Source organism: Canis lupus, chromosome 34 (genome assembly GCF_048164855.1).
Source record: "Canis lupus baileyi chromosome 34, mCanLup2.hap1, whole genome shotgun sequence".
NCBI lineage: Eukaryota > Metazoa > Chordata > Mammalia > Carnivora > Canidae > Canis > Canis lupus.
In genome coordinates this window covers 27,317,766-27,336,262 of record NC_132871.1, presented here as the reverse complement: position 1 = coordinate 27,336,262, position 18,497 = coordinate 27,317,766, and the positions used below count along the sequence as shown (strand labels likewise).

At 34.9% G+C, this 18,497-nt stretch overlaps 1 protein-coding gene and 1 long non-coding RNA gene across 9 annotated transcripts in view; one reads left to right on the top strand and one right to left on the bottom strand.

The window, feature by feature from the left end:
* The window catches only part of LOC140624506 (uncharacterized), a 60,916-nt gene that overhangs the window by 33,740 nt on the left and 8,679 nt on the right, over positions 1 to 18,497 (top strand). The window contains exons 3-4 of one of the 6 annotated variants that reach the window (XR_012023969.1): positions 2,751 to 2,782; positions 3,886 to 3,959. The exons of 3 other annotated variants lie outside the window; for them this stretch is intronic. This is a non-coding gene — a long non-coding RNA (uncharacterized lncRNA). The remainder of the gene's footprint in view (positions 1 to 2,750; positions 2,783 to 3,885; positions 3,960 to 18,497) is intronic. 2 more of the 6 variants (XR_012023971.1, XR_012023973.1) reach the window with 2 other exon arrangements.
* Positions 5,004 to 18,497, bottom strand: part of ACVR1C (activin A receptor type 1C) — a 79,703-nt gene continuing 66,209 nt past the window's right edge. For all 3 annotated transcript variants that reach the window (XM_072811422.1, XM_072811424.1, XM_072811423.1), the window contains 2 exons: positions 17,943 to 18,073; positions 5,004 to 12,144 (listed from right to left, as the gene is read on the bottom strand). In XM_072811422.1, the coding sequence (XP_072667523.1) occupies positions 12,019 to 12,144; positions 17,943 to 18,073 (257 nt within the window). In that variant the 3' untranslated portion in view covers positions 5,004 to 12,018. The remainder of the gene's footprint in view (positions 12,145 to 17,942; positions 18,074 to 18,497) is intronic.

The window sequence follows — 18,497 nt, the reverse complement described above, 5'->3', positions numbered from 1 at the left end:
CAACACAGGAGAAGACAAGAATTAATGCTGCCTTTCTTATCAAAAACAATGCAAATGGGGAGATAATGAAACAATGACTTTAAAGTACTGACAAAAGAGACTCACAAACAAAAAAAGAAACTGTTAATTTAGAATTCTATGTCCAATGAAAATATTCAACAATATTTGCAAAAAGGTATTTGCAGATTAACAAAAGCTGAGAAAATTCAATTCTGTACAAGGAAAGTTAAAGGAAAATTTTCTGACTGAAGAACATAATATCAGATTAAAACTCAAATCTAGGGGCCCCTGGGTGGCTCAGTCGGTTGGGTGTCTGCCTTTGAGCTCAGGTCATAATCTCAGGGTGCTGAGATCAAGCCCCTAAATGGGTTCCCCGTTCAGTGGAGAGTTTGCTTGTCCCTCTCTCTCTGCCCCTCCCCCCTGCTCGTGCTCTCTCTCTCTCTCTCTCAAATAAGTAAATGAAATATTTAAAAAAATAAATAAAATGCAAATCTACACACAAGAAAATGAAGATATAGTAAATATGATGGGAAATAATCTTCATTTAAAAGTCTTAAATTTGGGGCACCTGGGTGGCTCAGTCAGTTAAGCATCTGCCTCTTGGTTTCAGCTTAGGTCATGATCTCATGGTCATGAGATCAAGCCCTGTGTCCAGCTCCATGCTTAGTGGGGAATCTGCTTGCCCCTCTCCCTCTGCCCCTCCCCCCTCTCAAAATAAATAAATAAAATCTTAAAAAAACAAAAATTAAAATTTTAAATGTAATTTAATTTTTTAACATATAATTCACAGTTTAAAGCAAAAATTAAATCAATATATTGTGAAATTATAACATATATAAAAGGACATCATACAACAACAGAACCACAAAGGACAAGAGAAAGAAAATGAAAACCTGTTTTGTAAAGTTCTTACATTATATATAAAGTGATATGACAGTATTAAAGGTAGATTGTGATAAATTAATGATGCTCTAGGCTACATGATGCCATTTGTAAGCATAGGGAAGGCAGATAGAAGAGTAACGAGAGCAAAAGGTCCACTGTGGTGGACAGAGAAAGTGGATGGGCAGAAAGGAGATGGGGACAGGAAATGGTACCCTACTTCTACAAAAGTTTGTTTCAGGAAGGAAAGAAGAAATAATAAATAGCCAAGTCTATGTGTTTCTGAATGTCATCTTCCTACCTGATTGTAAATTTGGGGTATTTACTAAGTACTTTGTAGCAAATGGATTCTCAGTAAGAAGTTCATGATATCACCCATGTATTTCTGGTAAAGGAAAAGCTGACTTTGAGAAAAGTGCACTTCATGAACTAGTTCACGTATTATATAAAAGCAAAGATCTTGATTGCAGTATAGAATTGAAATGTGTTTTGCAGTCTTGCTTTTGCTCTGTGCAGAAAACTAGGCTCTATTTCCCTGTTCTGGTTCACTTCTATCTCTGTGTCACCTTGTGTTTTACTATTAAAAAAAAAAAAAAAAAAAAGGCAAACTCAGCAGTTCCTTTATCTTAAACTGCTTCAGTAACCAGCAGTTGCCACATTAAAAGCTTTAGCAGGAAGATTATAAAAATAGCCTAATGCTTCCTAGCAGGTAACTACTTTTGAACCAATTCTCCTTTCAGGGATGTAGCGAGGTCAAATCAAATGGCTAAGGAAGGACGGGCTATGGGAGAGAAGAAAGCTGGTTGACATTCAAAGGGCAAAAGTGCATTGTGTTTGGAATGTTTTGTGTAAATGTTAAACAGTGCCCACATTTAACCACCTGCTTCTTGTTTGGAAGAGTTCAAATGAACAATTTCAAGCACAATTGAGTAACACTCAAAAGAAAATCAAGTGTAATTTCCTAAATTGCTGAAGCAAGGGTTCTTCTATGAAATCACCATTAGTATTTCTAAGCCCAATTTGATTATATTTGAAATGTACTGCACACAGTTCAGTGGCACCTGGAAATTTTTCATGTGGAGATGGAATTATGAGGAAGACCTTTATAAATGCTTGTTTCTATGTGTGTGTTATAAAATTCATATTTGCAATAAAACCAAACTATTAAGGATAAAATCTTTCATAATCTTTAATTTTTTTATCTTCCTTGTGAATATATTCTGCTTTGCTTTTAAGACACATTAAAAAGTGGGGGGAAAGCACCATATAAAGACACCTACATCACACCAACTGTACAGCTCATCTTAAAATTCTTCACCTGTCTGCTGTCTCTAAATATCCAGCAATTAGAGAGGAAAGGTAATGGAGGAATCTTCAGGTCTCTTTGATATATCTCCTAAGAAGGTAACTTTTAAAATTCCTTTATGAAAGTGAGGCGTAGCTTCATTTTATTGTGCTTCAATTTATTGCACTTCACAGCTATTGTGCTTTTTGCAAATTCAAGGTTTGTGGCAACTCTGTGTTAAGTGAGTCCCTGAGTGCCATTTCTGTGACAGCATCTGCTCACTTTGTGCCTCTGTGCTGCATTTTGATAATTCTTGCAATATCTGAAAGTTCTTCATTGTTATTTTATTTGTTATGGTCATCTGGGGTCATAAACTAAGACTTGCTGAAAGCTCAGATGATGGCTAGCACTTTTTAGCAATAAGGCATTTTTAATTAAGGTATTTGCATTGCTTTTTTTAGATGTAATATTATTGCACACTCAAAAGACAATAGTAGAGTGTAAACATAACTTGTATATGTACTAGGAAACCAAAAAATTCATTTGACTCATTTTATTGTGGTATTTATTTGCTTTATTGCAGTGGTCTGAAGTTGAGCTAGGAGGATCTTCAAGGTATGCCTGTCCCAAAGTCCTATTATCATTGCTGCTTTAAGACCTTCAGTCTCCCTCAAAGGCAGGATCAAGCTTAAATGCTGTAATCTGAATTTATAAAAAACCCTCCTTTCTACTCCTGTAGATTGCTCAGTGCCTTGAGCATTCCTGTCTTTGTTTCAGACAGTTTTCCTACCAGGGACCTCTCTGTCTGTCCCACTTACCCAAGTCTTTCCCATCCTATAGCATCAACTCCTTAATTTTCTTGAATATTCCAACTTAACCTCATGCCTCATTCAACTCTTTGCTATCATTTATATCTGTATCCACACTCGGCCTCAATAACTTTCTTCCTTATGACATCTCTTCTGTTACTAGCTTCTAAGGTTAGACAGGCCGTTTGTGTGCACGCCTCATGTTCTTTCAACAGATTATTTTCTGAAATGCAGGAGCTTATTGTTTTCTTAGTAGCATCTGCAATAACTGTTATGATACTATGCACTTTGCAGCAACGTTTGATAAAGATTTATTTTTATCTTTATTTTCTATTTAGTTGATAAGGATTAATATTTGAGAGGGAAAGAATTTGAATCTATTTTAAGTACGGAAGGGATTGATGGTAATTACAATTTTGTTACATACAGCATTAACAACAACAATAATAAAGAATTTCTCTATAGAAAAGTTTTTGTTTCTATATAAAAGTTTTTGTCATTAAACAGATTTTAAAGAAACTATTCAAAGTTCAAATACTCTCTTTAACCACAACAAGGCTCAAAGTCATAGAGCATTTCTTTAAAATTGCACCTGTAGAACATCCCATAAAACAGCCTGGATTTAGTTATCCCCCAATGTCATGGAATCTATCCTAAGCGAAAAAGAGGTGACTACCCACTTTTAAGTTCACTCATTAGGTAAATTATTTCATCATTGTGAATGTTCATCCACTTTGCACACATTGGTGTTAAAAAATAAAAATGCTGAGAGGCTATTGCAAAGTCATAACTGAAAAAACCCGCTACTACCAGGCCTGCTGAAACAAAATCATTTGTCTTATTTCAGGCAGGAGTTTCACAATCTAGACTGACATAAGACAAATAGTTTGCTTTTCTCCACAATTCCAGGAAGAAGCTAATCATGAAGCCAAATGAGAACCTGACTTAATGATTGTTGGGGAGAATATTCAAGTGTGAACCTGGTTAGTACCTACTTAATGCAATGAGGATACGTGAATAAAACTGCCCTCAACGTGAAAAAAATGAAGTAAAGGGACCGAAAACCCACACCAACAGTAAAACCAATGCAGTATTCTGCGTGTCTATGCTGAGTCCCAGAAAACAACCGGCTTCATAAGGTTGAAAGTACAAACCACACAACCTATTTTTCCCATCATGTCATTTTGCAGCAGCCACTATGAATTTGGATAAACTCTTCTTGACTGGGTTTATTACAGACATGAGGGAGGGGATGGGTGGGTGATGAGTCCCACAGATGATTTCTCACTGTGCACAACACATTACTCTTCATGTTTTAAAATGACATCTTCAAACTTACGTGAAAAGATCCCTAATTCTACTGTTCAAGGTCTATGATACAGTATAATGCCAGTTAATGCAAAGTACAATAAAGAAAAACAAAACAGGTTAAGTGGACAGTGAATAATAAAGGGCGCTACTCTAGAAAGAACGGCCCCAAAACACCATTTGGTGTGATAGTATTTGACAGAGACCTACACCACCCGACTACCTGCAGGAAGGATGGTCCAGGCAGAGGGAATAGAACAATCCCCTGGGGACAGGCAACTGTCCTGCAAGTTCAAGGAGCACCAAGAAGCTCAGTCTGGAGAACAGTTGGGGCTGGAGGTGGGGGGATACCAGAAATGAAGGCACAGAAGTTGTCAGGCCCCATACCCTGGAGGTGGTTGTAGACCATGTGAGTGTTCAGGATTTTATTTAAAAGTGAAGGAAGCAATTTTTGGCCTGAGAGCAGGCCTACCCAGAAATCTTTCAATACATCCTTCAATAAATACAAGGAATGGTTACTCTACAGGAAAAACAAGACAGACTATTGTAAGTTTCACATAGAGAAATAAATGCCTATTGAAGAAGCAAGTGTCTTTTCCAGGAAGAAGGAAGAAAAATCCAGTACCCATTGGAGCCAACATTTGAAGTTACAAAACCCTCCTATTTACTGCATGCAAATATAAAGACAATTTTAAAATAATAGAACATAAAAACTGAAATAGGACACATTTTCTTTTTATTTAAAATAGAGCTCTATATGCTTCACAGAAACAAGTGCAAGGAGTGATTGATTTATTAACTTGGCCACTTTACAAAACAATACATTTTCAGAAATGCATACATAAAAATATAACATTTAGGCTGATAAGTCTTTACATTGGAGGCAGCTGAAAGTTATGCAATAATATTTAAAAAGCTTTAAAATAAATACTTTTCTGACTTGCTGTTGGTAAAGTTAAACATTTTGGTATGAAGGCTATCACTGAGTTCTTACTAAATTTTAAAATACTATTATTTCTAAAGAAAATAAGTATACGTGTTACTACAAAATGCATATTTCCATAGACTAGAAGTTAATGAAACATCTGAGTATCATTCATTTCTCTTTGGAATTTGGAATTCTTTTCAGTTTCAACAATTAAAATTGTAACTACAGAAATTGCCATCTGCATTTTTTTATACTATTTATTGCCCAGTTCTTATTTAAAACCTAGTTTATTTCTTCATATTCTTTATATACATTCATTTGAGCCTGCCCGTTCAAGAGTAATATCTTGCTACATACCTATGAATATCAGCCAGCTTACAATAAGTCTTTACACCAGTGATTCTTTTCACAGTAGTTCAAGAGTTCAAGGCATGTTTTGCGATGTCAAAATGCAGTGGTTTTGACATTTGTAATATGTTCTTAGGTATAAGAAAAGTCACACTACCAAAAGAAAAGTATAATTAATATTAGTACTTTGAAAGTCAATCCAAAAATTTTTTTTGAGATATGAATCTAATTTTCTGATTTAGGACATTTTAAAACCTGAAATACAGATTAAGTTTGAATAATTTTCTCCAGTCTAGGTTCAGATGAGTACAAGAGCTTGACACTAGTCATTGTGGAAACTAGAAGTTAATATTTTGGGTCAGACATCCTTTATATAAATAGAAAAAAGAGTTAGACTTTTGGAAAGTATTTAATTACTTGTCTTCAGCCTATTAAGGAAATGGAGATACTAGAAAATCTCATCTTATCCTTGCATTAGTTAGAATGTAGGCATGTAGTTGCCTCTTTACAGGCAAAGCCGATGAACAGGCTTACACATGGAAAGACAACTCAACGGAGATATTAAATGTGGGCCCATGTGTCTTGCTGCAGATTGTCAGGGCTGAAAAATTAAATCGACAGAATAAACACACAATCTCTTTTTCCTGTCTTGGAAATGCTAGGATGAAGATCTAAAGAATTTCCCACCAAAGTTCTCTAGTCAATTTGCAGATGTCAAGAAGCATTTTGAAAGTTTAATTCTCATTTTCTGAGGTTGTACAAGCAGGACCCTTTTTCTGCACATAAGGTGCATTTCTGAAAAATATAAAAATATTTGAATTGGAGGAGCCAATTGCGGGTTAGATTTCAGCTCCTATCTGCCCCTCAGGGGAGAGTACTTGTGTAAAGTACAATATACCCAGCTGGATCTGGTGACACTCAATATAAAGCTCATTTCCTAATACATTCGGGCTCTGTGGCTCTATTAACATTCAGGTTCACGTGCCCCAGTGTAAAGATATTAAAACCGTTAGATCTGCAGAGAAATTCTTCTTGTACAATAACATGGACCAGTGATGAGAAAATATAGTCCTATCTGAATATATTAAAATCTAGAATGAGACAGTGTGCATATTCTCCCAAATGTTGTGTTAATCTACAACTGAATTAAGAAGTACCCTGGAAGTTCTTAACAGAGGGATTTTAAAAATGGGAACTATTACTTAATTTCAATACAATCTTATGTTACAAACCATATGCCATAACAGCTTAATTCTAAAAGATGGCCGATGCAAAACAAAGCAATTGTATGAAACAGCAGAAATAAATTTAGCAATCACATTATGAGACTTGGATTTCACATTCTCTGTCCAAGTCATCATCTCTGAAGAAGAATTTGGCATTAAGGCAAAAGTAGACATTCCTTACATGTTAGCTAAAAGCTAGAATGTAACTAACTGGTAGTCTTTTTAAAATGTAAAAGAAAATCTTCTCTGCCTTTAAGAAATACTCTTTTCATTGTGCCAAATGAAAAATCACTGGAAAAGGCAGGAGACAAGACCTCTCACATGTGGGCATGGCAAACTAAAATCTTGCCAGGAAGTTCAGTGTGGAGCAACCTGAACATGGGCTAGAAGACTAAAAGAACAGGAATTACAGAAGAAAAGCAGAACATAAGGTAATGAGAAACTGAGACGAGAGAAGACAATATGCTACTAGCCATGGTCTGAGATTCAACTACCTATCATCTCTCGCTCCCATTCCCAGGCATAAAAAGAACAATCCTTACAGAAAGGAGGAACAAGAGGCATGAGGTGTCTCATCATTACTTGCCACTTGCACAAAGAAATTCTACATTCTCACAATTCCTAAATTTCATTCAGCACTTTAGTGGTTGCCTACCTAACATGACAACTATTTTACGACTTTTCCCTGGTCTGTTGTAGTTTTTCTCACTGACTCCACCATGAGTGAGCAAATTATTTTAGCAGAAAAAAAAAAAAAAAGAGAAGTGAGATTTGATCAACACCATTAAACGGTGCATTCTATCAGTATACATTCCAGGTAGGTCTCAATGCATGCTAATTATTTTTTAATTAGCAAATGTGGTAGAGCCCTGTGGTGGGTGTCATCATTTTTGCTAATAATGAGTGACTTTAATCTTTGATCCTTGGTTTCACCATCTATACGATTTGGGAGTTGAATTATAAAATCTCTTACATCCTTAACAATTTCCGAGTTCTGGTTTTTGTTATTGTCTGTGACACATATTAAATAACTTAGGACAACCAAGGAATTCTTTTTCATTGGAAGGCAAAATATTAGATTAAGTTAAATAATATAGTTGCTTTTTACAATTGGGACTAAATATAATTTTGGAAGACAGTAGGGAATTTTTTAAAAGGAGGCGAAAAAATAAACATAAAAGCAAAGCTAGAGAGAAAAGGGAGTGTCAAATATTGGAAAATTTGCATTGAAACACTTTGAAAAGCTGCCTATTATGGAAATTCTATTTAATATTAACATTTTTAACGAAACTTTTGTATTCCAACCAACATTTTTTCCTTCTGTTTAGAAGAAGCCACCAGAAGCAAAGGGATGACTGTGTTCACTAAATAGTGCATAAAGTCCCTGTAGGCATTACCTTAGGGAGCGAGCCAATACAGAACAGCGTCAAACATAGAAGGGACACGTTTCACATGGAGAGGATATTTAAAATATCTTCAAAAACCATGACACCATTTTAAGATATGAATTCTTAAATATTTCCAAGTAACCTAAAATGCTGTATTTGTAAATTTATTTAGAGGGATGCTTATTGAAGGCATTGAGCGCCATCAACTTGACTCACTTGCTACTGTTACTTTCTCAATTTCCTGATGGGAAATAAAATGTCCAAACTTTAAATGAATTTATTAAAACAAAAAAAAAATCTCCATATTTATTTTAAATAAATAATCAAAACATATCCCCTCCTAAGCAATTTTAAGTTGAATTTCATGTAATGGCAAACGTGGGCTCCCTGCTTTCAGATAACTTGCTCAGCAGGTTCCCTGGTATTTTTGCGTAAACTCTAAGACAGCCCTGAGTTTTCTCTGCCCCAGTAAGTCACATGGTGGCAAAATTCCATCACAGTAGTTTTGTTTAATAATTCTACTATAGTAGAAGTATTAAGAATAATAAATTCTTATGGAACTCATAACCTAATGAATCTATCGTAGATCTTCATTTTAAAATAAAAGCTGATTTTGAAGTCTTCAGACACTGCAACCAGGTTACTATTTTCATACAATCATGGAAATTTAAAATGCAAAGTTAATTGAAAGTATAAAGATGAAAAGCAAGTGCTATGCCTAAAATAGTGCACGACACAGTCATGTTTCACTTAACTTTCAAGTCAGAACATAAATTAAGAATTCTAGATGTGACATGCCAAATATTTTAGACATAGAAGAAAGCACACAACAGAATCTGTACAATTACACACTTAAATGCGTAGCTTAAAGGCAACAAGTTCATGCTTAATATTGACAACAAATAATGTTTCCCTTATTTTAAGGAAGTGATGCTGCATAGAAACCCCATCACCACTTTATACAGTACCAACATTTCATAAATAGCATTTTCCCAAGGTTCATATTATACTCAAAGTCAAAATATTTGAAAGGAGCAAAGAACACTGACACATTGAGCCTAAGAAGAATATTTTTTTTCTTATAACACAATTCAAAAGAAATAAATATTATACGATGACACCCCATCAAAAACAAATAATACATACTTTAACAGCCTAGGTATATACAATAAATTTGTTTTATGCTCTAAACTTTATCCTGCTTTTTTAAGTGAGCATTTTCCATTTGTAATCATGTAGAGGATTAAGGAAAATTAGAGCTTTTAATTTTTTTTTTTTTACCATTTTTGTTAAACTATTTCTTAAGAAGTGTGTTTGGTAATTAAGATGTAAGACTAGTCAGTCAGAAGCTATAGTAAACTAAGACAAACCAAGAAAAAAACATCTCAAAATGTACAGATTTCTCTAGAGTAGAAGCTGAACCAATAAAAATATGGAGTTCTATTTGGACACACCCAAATAAATTATAAAACATAGTATCAAGGAAAATGGAGATGTTAAAACATTCTCTCAGAAATTAAATGAGTATATTCACCCAACACAAGTGAATAAAACAGAAAATACTATTCTCGTTTATTTGAACAACCATATAACTATAGTACAACCACAGTAAATAAATAATTTTATTCTCATATATTCAAAAACAATCTATGAGAAATCAAGGTATTAAGCACAAGCAAGATTACTCCTTCACGTAAGTTCTTTTTAAAATCCCTTCATATACGCAATTTAAAAAACTGATTACATAATTTGGATTGTCTGCAATAGCCAAATAAAGACACTTTCTAAATGTTTTGCAAATTGAAAATAATTTCTGGAACCCACTGTTGTAGGGAACTCAAGACTTCCTACTTTGTACTTCCTACTTTGTATTTATTTCCTTCCGCCAACCTGACACCTACATCCCTGTTCCCATTTCCAAATTAGTCTTTAAAATCCCTGAGGGCAGATCCCATCCATCTTTTCTCTATTGGCCCCAATACTGTGGCAATGAAGAAATGGGGTCCCCTATCTTATTTAATGAATGGATAACTGCATGAGTGAGAGTACCACAGCTGTCAGATATTTGCCTTCGATATCTCATCCCAGTCAAATGAAGATGGATTCAGTAACAGATCCCATGGCAAAATGAACTATAATCACTAGATTGTGCTCTGCATGAAAATACATAGATATATCCTTTCAAACACTGTTACTCAAGTTATGGTGTGTAGAACACTAAAATGTGGGATAGTAAAAAGGTTTCCCCTCTCTTCATAAAAAAGTTCTATGGTCAAATAACTTGGGAAATTTAATTCAAAGATATTCAAGTAACATTTCTTTACTGCTAGATTCCTCAAAGCACATGATATGCTAATGTGTACTATCACTTTCTAAGAATCTATCAAAGAACGCTTTCAGTCTTGGAACATCTCAACAGAAGAATGTACTAAGGAACAGAGCTTAGGAAATAATGTTTTAGAACAACAAAAGATACCATGTTAAATCTCCTTTACCAAAGCAGAATTATAGATTTGAATGAAATATTCAATGTTCCATGTATTATTCAGAATTCATCACTTCTGTCCCCACAGAAAGTAGAATAAAGGCTAAAGTGTCAGGAGCCTTCTTTTGCCTCTACTTGCTCATTTTGAAAGAGGAGGGAAATAACTACTTCTAGTTACTGAAAGAGTTTTCATATTTTTTCTCAGAATATTTCCTACTTTCCTCCTCCTCCTATTCTTTCTAAGTGTGTATGTACAAAAGTAGTGGGGACCTCTGAAAAAAGTCTTAAAGATCTCTTCTAACAATGAGTCTTTATGCCTGATTAATCTCTGGAAGAATTCAGAAAATATTTTGTTTATCTAACAAATAGGCAGACTATGAAATTTCTATGAGGAAAATGTCAATGGATATTGTCCTCAGAATTCACGCAGGTCCATTATGACTGTGCAGAATGACCCAATTTGTCTTCTGTTTGACTAAATCACAAATACCATCACGAAAGACTTGTTTCTGCATAGGCAGAAAAGTACTGTAGGGGAATTAAAGGGAAAGTAGGAAGCTAGCTAAGTCTACAGTGTGGATTATCACAAGATTTGGACCTAGTGCCAGCTCCACCACTAACTATGTGACTTTCGGGATTTCTCAATGTCTCAAGCTGTCAGATATCTCATTTGTAAATGAGAGAGAGTAACAACTGTATGGCTTTCATACTGCTTCAGGGGCTGCTGTGGTAGTCGATTTATGAAGAGCAGGGCAGCAGGAAGAGGGGAGGCAGTTTCTGGCTACTTTGACCTCACTTCCATCTGTCAACTGAACACCTCCCCTTTCAAATGTTTTAGACACTAGAGTTCAGAGAAATATGTAGTTTTTTCAAAGATCCTTCTTAATTAAAATAAAGAAAAAGAAAACCACAGATTATGCAATCTAAAATTCTGCTGAGATATAACATGTTCTAGTTCACATTTTTAATGAATATGTTTTCATCTCAAAAAAATGCTTTTACATTTCTTTTTCTTCATTCATGTGCTCTTGATTCAAGTAAAATAAAACCTTAATGACTTGTATTATTTTTGTCTAGCTTATTTTACATTTTTGTAATATCTTCCATATTAAATAAAAAGATGAATTGACGTGCTGCTTTTCAAAATAAAATTAAAGACAACATGGAGATGAAGTCAATTCTGGCCCGTGCTTGACTTTAGAGTTATTTTTTCCATGTTGCCTCTGGGCTCTTAAATACTGTACTGCATTATATTTGAGGTAGAACAACAACAACAAAAAGGAGAAATACATTCACAGAAAGAGGGAAAATGAGAAAAAAAGAGCTGTGAGAGATTTCTTTTTAACACAATTATCATCATTAGGCTTTGCAGTCTTCTTTGACACAAAGTTGAGAGATCGTCTTCTTAATACGAAGGGCCGTTAGGCGGGCTGCCCCATTGGCATACCAACACTCTCTCATTATTCTCCCCATGACTCGGAGTGCCTTTAAGAGAGAAAAATATTAAACATTTTAGCTAGTCACACAAACACAGTACAAGAGAAGCATAACCACAAGCCCAGGAATTGATGCTAAGCTCTGGTGAAGAAACAGTAAACCTAAAACAGTATTAGATCAGGACCAAACCTCTTTTTTAAAAAAGTGGAAACATACACATTAACCTTATACAGACTCTTTTAAATGAAAATTCAATCTGGGAATTTTCTGAGAATATGGTAGAGTAGCTATCTTTTAAAATCTGAGAAGGGGCATGAAAGACAAAAAGGGATATGGGATGAGTTGTAAATTCCTCTATATTGATCTGGATGGTGAGTACGTATGTGTATACTTCTTTTTTTTTTAATTCATCAAGCCATATACTAAGATTTATGCATTTTAATATATTTAAATTATGCCATAACAAAATAATGATTTAAATGTAAATATCAAAAATTCTGAATTAAAAAAAAGTACAAGTGAACTGCTAAATAAATAAGATAAATACTCAGAGGGGAAAACAAGAAGAATGCATGAATCCAGAGAGCTATAAGAAATCACTGAAGTAAGTGGCCACTCTGGTGACATTTGCTGATCTCAAAGCCTAGAATTTCAGAATTGATGAACCACTTGTGAAAGATAGGAAACACAGCCCAAAGCACACAGAGGGTGTCAAGTCAAGATGTTTCCAAAAAAGTCCTTAATATAAGGATGAATCATTCTTACCAGGAGTTTTGTAAAGAAAATTATCTAAATCTTGACTTTTGGGAAGGAAAAAACCAAGCCCAGGTCTTAAAATGTTACAGTAATCCTAAGCTCAAGACAAAAATTCATGAGCACAAGGGAAAATAAAGTATCATAAGCTGGAATCAATTGAAACAATGAAAAGTAAAATCAAACCATCAAAACATTAGATGCTAGAATTAAGTGTATAAAATACATAAAAATAAATATTTAAAAAGCAAAGAGGAAATTAAAAAGATAAGTTAAAAAGAGTTTTTTTTTTTTTAAGAAAAAGTATGAATAAAACATCTTGACAACTCCTCAGGGGAAAAAAGTGCAAAAATAAACTTTTGGGACTAAAACAAAATTAAAAGCTTTTCCACAGAGAAGAAAACCATCAACAAAATGAAAAGCCAACCTATGGAATAAGACAAGATATTCACAAAATATATATCTGATAAGGAGTAATATCCAAAATATATAAAGAACTTGTACCACTCAATACACACAAAAAACAAATAGTATGATTAAAAAATAGACGGAGGACCTGAATAGATATTTTTTTCCATAGAAGACATACAAATGGCCTACAGACATGAAAAGATGCTCAACATCTCTACTCATCAGGTAAATGCAAAACAAAACCACAATAACATAGCACCTCCTACCTGTTGGAATGACTAGAATCAAAAAAGAAATAAATATCAAGTGTTGGTGAGGATGTGGAGAAAAAGAAACCTTTGTGCACTGTTGGTGGAATGGAAACTGGTGCAGCCCCTGTGAAGAACAGTGGGGAAGGTCCTTAAAAACTTGAAAATAGAAATAGCATATGATCCAGTAATTCTACTACTAAGTATTTGCCCCCTTCAAAAAAACCCCACTAATTCAAAAAGATATATGCACTCCTATGTTTATTGCTGCATTATTTACAATAGCCATGATATGGAAGCAACCTAAATGTCCATCAGTAGATGAGTAGATAAAGAAGATGTGGCTATAGATACACAGTAGAATATTATTTGGCCATGAAAAGGGAATGAGATCTTGCCATTTGCAACAACATGGATGGACCTAGAAGGTATTATGCTAAGTAAAATAAATCAGACAGAGAGACAAATATAACATGATTTTACTTATATGTGGAACCTAAAAAACAAGACAAATGAATAAATTTAAAAAAAGCAGAAACTGACCATATATATATACAGAGAACAAACTGACGGTTGTCAGTGGAGAGGGAATAGGAAGTATGGGCAAAATGGATGAAGGGTAGTGGAAGGTACAGGCTTTCAGTTATGGAATGAGTAAGTCACGGGGATGAAAGGTACAGCATAGGGAATACGGTTAATGGTATCATAATAACATCATATGCTGACAGATGGTAGCTACACTGTGGTGAGCACAGTATAATGTATTGAGTTGTCAGTGTTGTATACCTAAAACTAATGTGTCTCAACTACACTTAAATAAAAAACAAACAAACAAAAACAATAAATTCCCATCTTTTTCTGACTGAAGGAAAACTTTCTTGACATGAAAAATATTAAAATAAAAAACTAAATGGATGAGATAAATGGCAGATAAGACACATTTGAAGACAAAATTAGTGAACTGGAAGATAAGACACATTTGAAGACAAAATTAGTGAACTGGAAGATAAATATGAGATACAAAGACACAAATATGGAAAATAGAGAAGAATAAGAGACAAAAAAAAAGAAAAAAAAACATAAAAGGTCTAACATGCATCCAATGAATTCTCTAAAAATGGTCAAAAGAGGGCAGCTCGGGTGGCTCAGCGGTTTAGCGCTGCCTTCAGCCCAGGGCGTGATCCTGGAGACTTGGGATTGAGTCCCACGTTGGGATCCCTGCATGGAGCCTGCTTCTCCCTCTGCCTGTGTCTCTGCCTCTCTGTGTGTGTGTGTCTCTCATGAATAAATAAATAAAATCTTTTTTAAAAAATGGTCAAAAGAGACAATGAAAGGAGGAACTATTTGGAGATCATGGTTCAGAATTCCCCAGAACTGAGGAATGTCACAAATCCTCAGAATTAGGAAGTCCAGGGGTGCCTGGTTAACTCAGTTGGTAGGGCATGCAACTCTTAATCTTGGGGTCATGAGTTCAAGGCCCACATTAGGCTACTTAAAATAAAATTTTTAGGAATTTAATAAAAAAAAAAAGTCCAAAAATTCCAAGCAAGATTAATGAAGAGACACCAAACACATGAGAGAGAAATGGCAGAATACCAGACATACAGAAGTTCTTAAGGTAGTCTGGAAGAAAAGATAAATTAACTAAAAAGAAAGAAAGCTCAACTGACTTCTCAACAGCAATAATGAAAGCCAGGGACAGTGGAATAACGCCTTCAAAGTATTTAGAGAAAATAACTGAACCTAAATTTGTTCAAGATAATTTGTTCTGAACCAAAATTTGTTCAAGATAAAAAACCAAATAAAGATATTTCCAGACACCTAAGCACTGAAAGAACTTACAATTCCTAGGTCCTCCTAAAAAAAAAAAAGTAAATATAATACGTTTAAAGAATGTTCATCAGGAAATCAGAAAAATGATCTTCAAAGGAAGCTCTGAGAGGCAAAAAGGAATGTTGAACAAAGAAAATGATAAACATGTTCTTAAGTCTAAATAAATAATAACAGTATAAAATTACAACAGTATCTAACACATGGGATTAATACAAAACAAAATAGAACAAAAATACTAGACAGAAATGGTCAAAAATTGCTCATATCCACAATGTACAAAATTGATCACATTAAAAAATGACTATGTTAGGTCTATTCTAGAAATGTGATTGGTTTAACAGTGGGAAAATCTGTAAATGCAATTTATCACATTAAGAGATGAAAGTAGAAAGACCATATCATTCCCTCATAGATAAGAGGAAAGCTTTTATCAAAACAAAGTCAGCTTTTATTTAACCTGATTAAAGTTTTGACAAACAAAGCCTGCAGCAAATATCAGATTTCATGAGAAATGTACACAATTTTAAGAAGTAAAACACAGATATCCACTATTAACCTTCGAGCAACATTATACTGAAGGCCTAGAAACTAAAGTAACAAAGAAAAGGCTCGAGGATTGGTCCCAGAACTCACATTTTTTGGAGATATGATTGTCTATGTAGACACCTCCCCCAAAATCTACAGTTTTATACTCTAAGACATTTTTCTCCACACACATGCATATGTATAGCAGCGTTGTTTAAAAATATTAAAATCGTACATAAATCAACAATAGAAGAAAAAATTGTACTCTAGCCATATAATGGACTACTGCACCAATATGAAACTGAATAGATCATAGCTACAGGTGTAAAGGAAAGAGAAAAGAGATTAAGAAGAATAACTACAGCAAGTTTCAATAATATGTTTCACAATTACACAAAAGTAAACAATGTATTTTTAGTGTGAGTATATATACACATATACACTTTTTTCTCTCATAAGGAAAAGCAAGGCAATAATAAACAATCACCATAGTAATCTCTCAGAGGGGTAAGGAATCTTGGTTCTATTTTTTGCACTTGGTAGTGAATTCACTGATTTTCATTTTATTATTATGCTTTGAATTTCGTATTATACATGAAATTGTTAACATTAGAAATAATTTAGTTCAATTTCAGTTTGGTTGTAAATGTCTCAAATCCTGCTTCTAAAATAAGTAGGTAGGTAAGAAATCTATATAAAATAGGAAACGTCAAGACATAAATCCTTTCCTAAGTAGAGAAAGAGTGAAACATGAAGGAGGGGGAAATGAGGAAAAAAACTACTATATAAATAACCCTTATGACAAAGCCAAACTAACAAGCGACACTTTAAAAAGACCTCAAGGGCAGCCTGGGTGGCTCAGCAGTTTAGTGTGATCCTGGAGACCCAGGATCGAGTCCCACGTTGGGCTCCCTGCGAGGAGCCTGCTTCTCCCTCTGCCTGTGTCTCTGCCTCTCTGTGTCTCTCTCTCTGTGCCTCTCATGAATAAATAAATAAAATCTTTAAAAAATCAAAAAATCAAAGGACCTCAAGTATTATAATACGGCAAAATCTAACAGTAATGGGGCTGGGGGAGATTAAAGCCTCAAAATAGTTGTGGAACTAGTTAGATGGTTTGTAGTCTTTCCCTCATCTTCCCTGCCTTTTCCCTGAGGGAACGGGAAGTCTCCACCTGCCTGTCAGGGAGAACAGGCCCTGCCACAGCCACGTCATATGCCTACGGCCTACGACATGATGCTCACTGGATGCATCGTTGGGGATGAGGAGGTAGCAGTGGACTCTGCCATGAGGAAGCTTTTCTGATAAATAAGCTGATAAGCTCAAACTTGGGCCAGTGAGGGGTTAGAAATAATTTACTGGCTATAAAGATGATTGAACCTGTAATCATCCAAAACAACCAAATGTGTCTGTGCTCCTGGCGGGGATAGGGGGGCTGTGCAACTGACTCTGGTCTAGGAATCGTGAATGCAAGTGATGCGGGTCACCTGAAGCCAAAGCACAGAGGCACGTGTGCCCCTCCAGCTCTTCTCTTTTCCTGACCTAGACGCTTGGGAACTATGTGTTGAGACAGCAGCACCCCAAGATCAAAGTTACCTGGGTTACTGAATCACCACAAGGAGCACAGCTGCCTGACGGGTAGGGGACGTTACGCAGCAAGAAATAAAGGCTTGTTGGGTAAACTCACTGGGATACCAGAGCTTGTTACTACCACTTAACTGAGCATTCTGTATACACATGACTAAAGGGAATAAAATCTTTCTGAAGACTGATCCGAGGACATACACTTACATATGTGAAAGGAACTGGATGCCTAGATTAAGAGAGAACTGTATGGGCTTTGAAAATCTTCCCTGATACCCCAAAATTATAACAGATAAAACATATAAGAACACAGCCTGGGACTCCTGAGTGGCTCAGTTGGCTAAGCGTCCAACTCTTGATTTTGGCTCAGGCCATGAACTCAGGGTTGGGGGATGGAGCCTCCCATCAGGCTCCACGCTGGGCATGGAGCCTGCCTGAGATTCTGTGTCCCTCTGCCTCTCCCCCTCTGCCCAACAAAAAGGAACATAGTCTTACTTCACAGCTTTGCCACTGGTTTGGGATACTTGGTCGAAATTTCTGGTCACAAACAACTTTCCTCATTTCTTCTATTGAGGGATCTGAAGGCACCATGTCATAATAAGGCAACTGGTACTCCTCAACAATTCCTAGAAGAAATTTGCATAATAAATTTCCCAGAGTGAATAATAAACAAAGATGCTTATTTCAAAAGAATACCAATTAAGTCCTTAAAAGCACAAGTGTCACCCTGGGAAACTGGAAAGTCAGGTTTATGAAAACTTTGCATCACTATAAAACTGAGGATATAAGGATAAAGCACTTGGCTGAATAATTATTGCATAAGTTTATAAAATGTGTACTATGAAAACTTACATAATTTTGATAATTACAAAAATTTTACATAAAACAAATTGTATCTATTTTATAAAATACATAATTTCATACAATTACATTATATATAATTTTATATAAATGACATTTACATAATTTAAATTACATAAAAGATAATTTTATATTATAAAAATTATGTAATTTCTGATTCATATAAAATACCATCATACAATTCAAAAG